Source organism: Dromiciops gliroides, chromosome 1, assembly GCF_019393635.1.
Source record: "Dromiciops gliroides isolate mDroGli1 chromosome 1, mDroGli1.pri, whole genome shotgun sequence".
Taxonomy (NCBI): Eukaryota; Metazoa; Chordata; class Mammalia; order Microbiotheria; family Microbiotheriidae; genus Dromiciops; species Dromiciops gliroides.
Genome location: NC_057861.1, coordinates 81329946 through 81330921, shown reverse-complemented (window position 1 = coordinate 81330921; position 976 = coordinate 81329946). Strand labels below are relative to the sequence as shown.

General features: G+C 45.0%; 1 protein-coding gene across 1 annotated transcript; it reads left to right on the top strand.

Annotated features, from left to right (window-relative positions):
- The first annotated feature begins 312 nt into the window (after positions 1-312).
- LOC122741332 (40S ribosomal protein S29-like) lies at positions 313-665 on the top strand. Its single transcript, XM_043984701.1, has one exon. It carries the CDS (start codon positions 328-330, stop codon positions 496-498), a length of 171 nt encoding a protein of 56 aa, XP_043840636.1. The 5' UTR covers positions 313-327; the 3' UTR covers positions 499-665.
- Positions 666-976: the final 311 nt, after the last annotated feature.

Genomic DNA, 976 nt, shown 5'->3' with positions numbered 1-976 from the left:
TGAACTCAGTGATGAACAGGTGGTGTGAAAAATGATCTGGGGATTTTAGTGGCTTACAAGCACAATATGAATCAATAGGATTCGCCTTCGTGATCCTCTGCCTGCGCCCAGGGACCATCGATCTTTACCTTCCAGGGAGTAGGGGAAAGGAGGAATGGGGTGGGAGGGGGGGGGGTGTCATTGGTCTCTGCTTCCTTTTGTCAGCCAAATCTTCTTAACTGCAGTTTCCCTAAACTCCCAGCAGATGGAACTACTTCTCTTTCCCATAGAACCAACTCTCAAAAATAGCTAGTAGAGCTTTCTTCTCGCGTCTTTGCTAGCGGCGTCATGGGTCACCAGCAGCTCTACTGGAGCCACCCTCGCAAATTCGGCCAGGAGTCTCGGTCGTGCCGTGTGTGTTCGAACCGGCATGGTCTGATCCTCAAGTACGGCCTGAACATGTGCCGCCAGTGCTTCCGTCACTATGCGAAAGACATCGGCTTCATCAAGTTGGACTAAATTATGTCTACGGATCTCGCTGATTATGGGATTACTTTGACCATCAGTGACCACCGTTTTACTGGACTGTGTTCAGCTATTTAGTCTATCTACCTAAAGATGGATCCTGTTGTGTCTGCTATGATAATTTGTTTATAATAATAAACAGGTCATTCTCAGTTATGATTTTATTTTATTTTTTTAATTTATCTATTTATTTATTTATTTATGTTTTAATGGTGGGTTTTTTTTGGTGAGGCAATTGGGGTTAAGTGACTTGCCCAGGGTCACACAGCTAGTAAATGTTAAGTGTCTGAGGCCAGATTTGAACTCAGGTACCCCGGTACTCCTAAATCCAGGGCCGGTGCTTTATCCACTGCACCATCTAGCTGCCCCCCTCAGTTATGATTTTTAAAAAATAGCTAGTAGAACTCTGGAAACTCTTGGTTAGTGTATCTTTCAGTTGGAAAAATGACTCCCTGGACCAGACGGCCTCTGT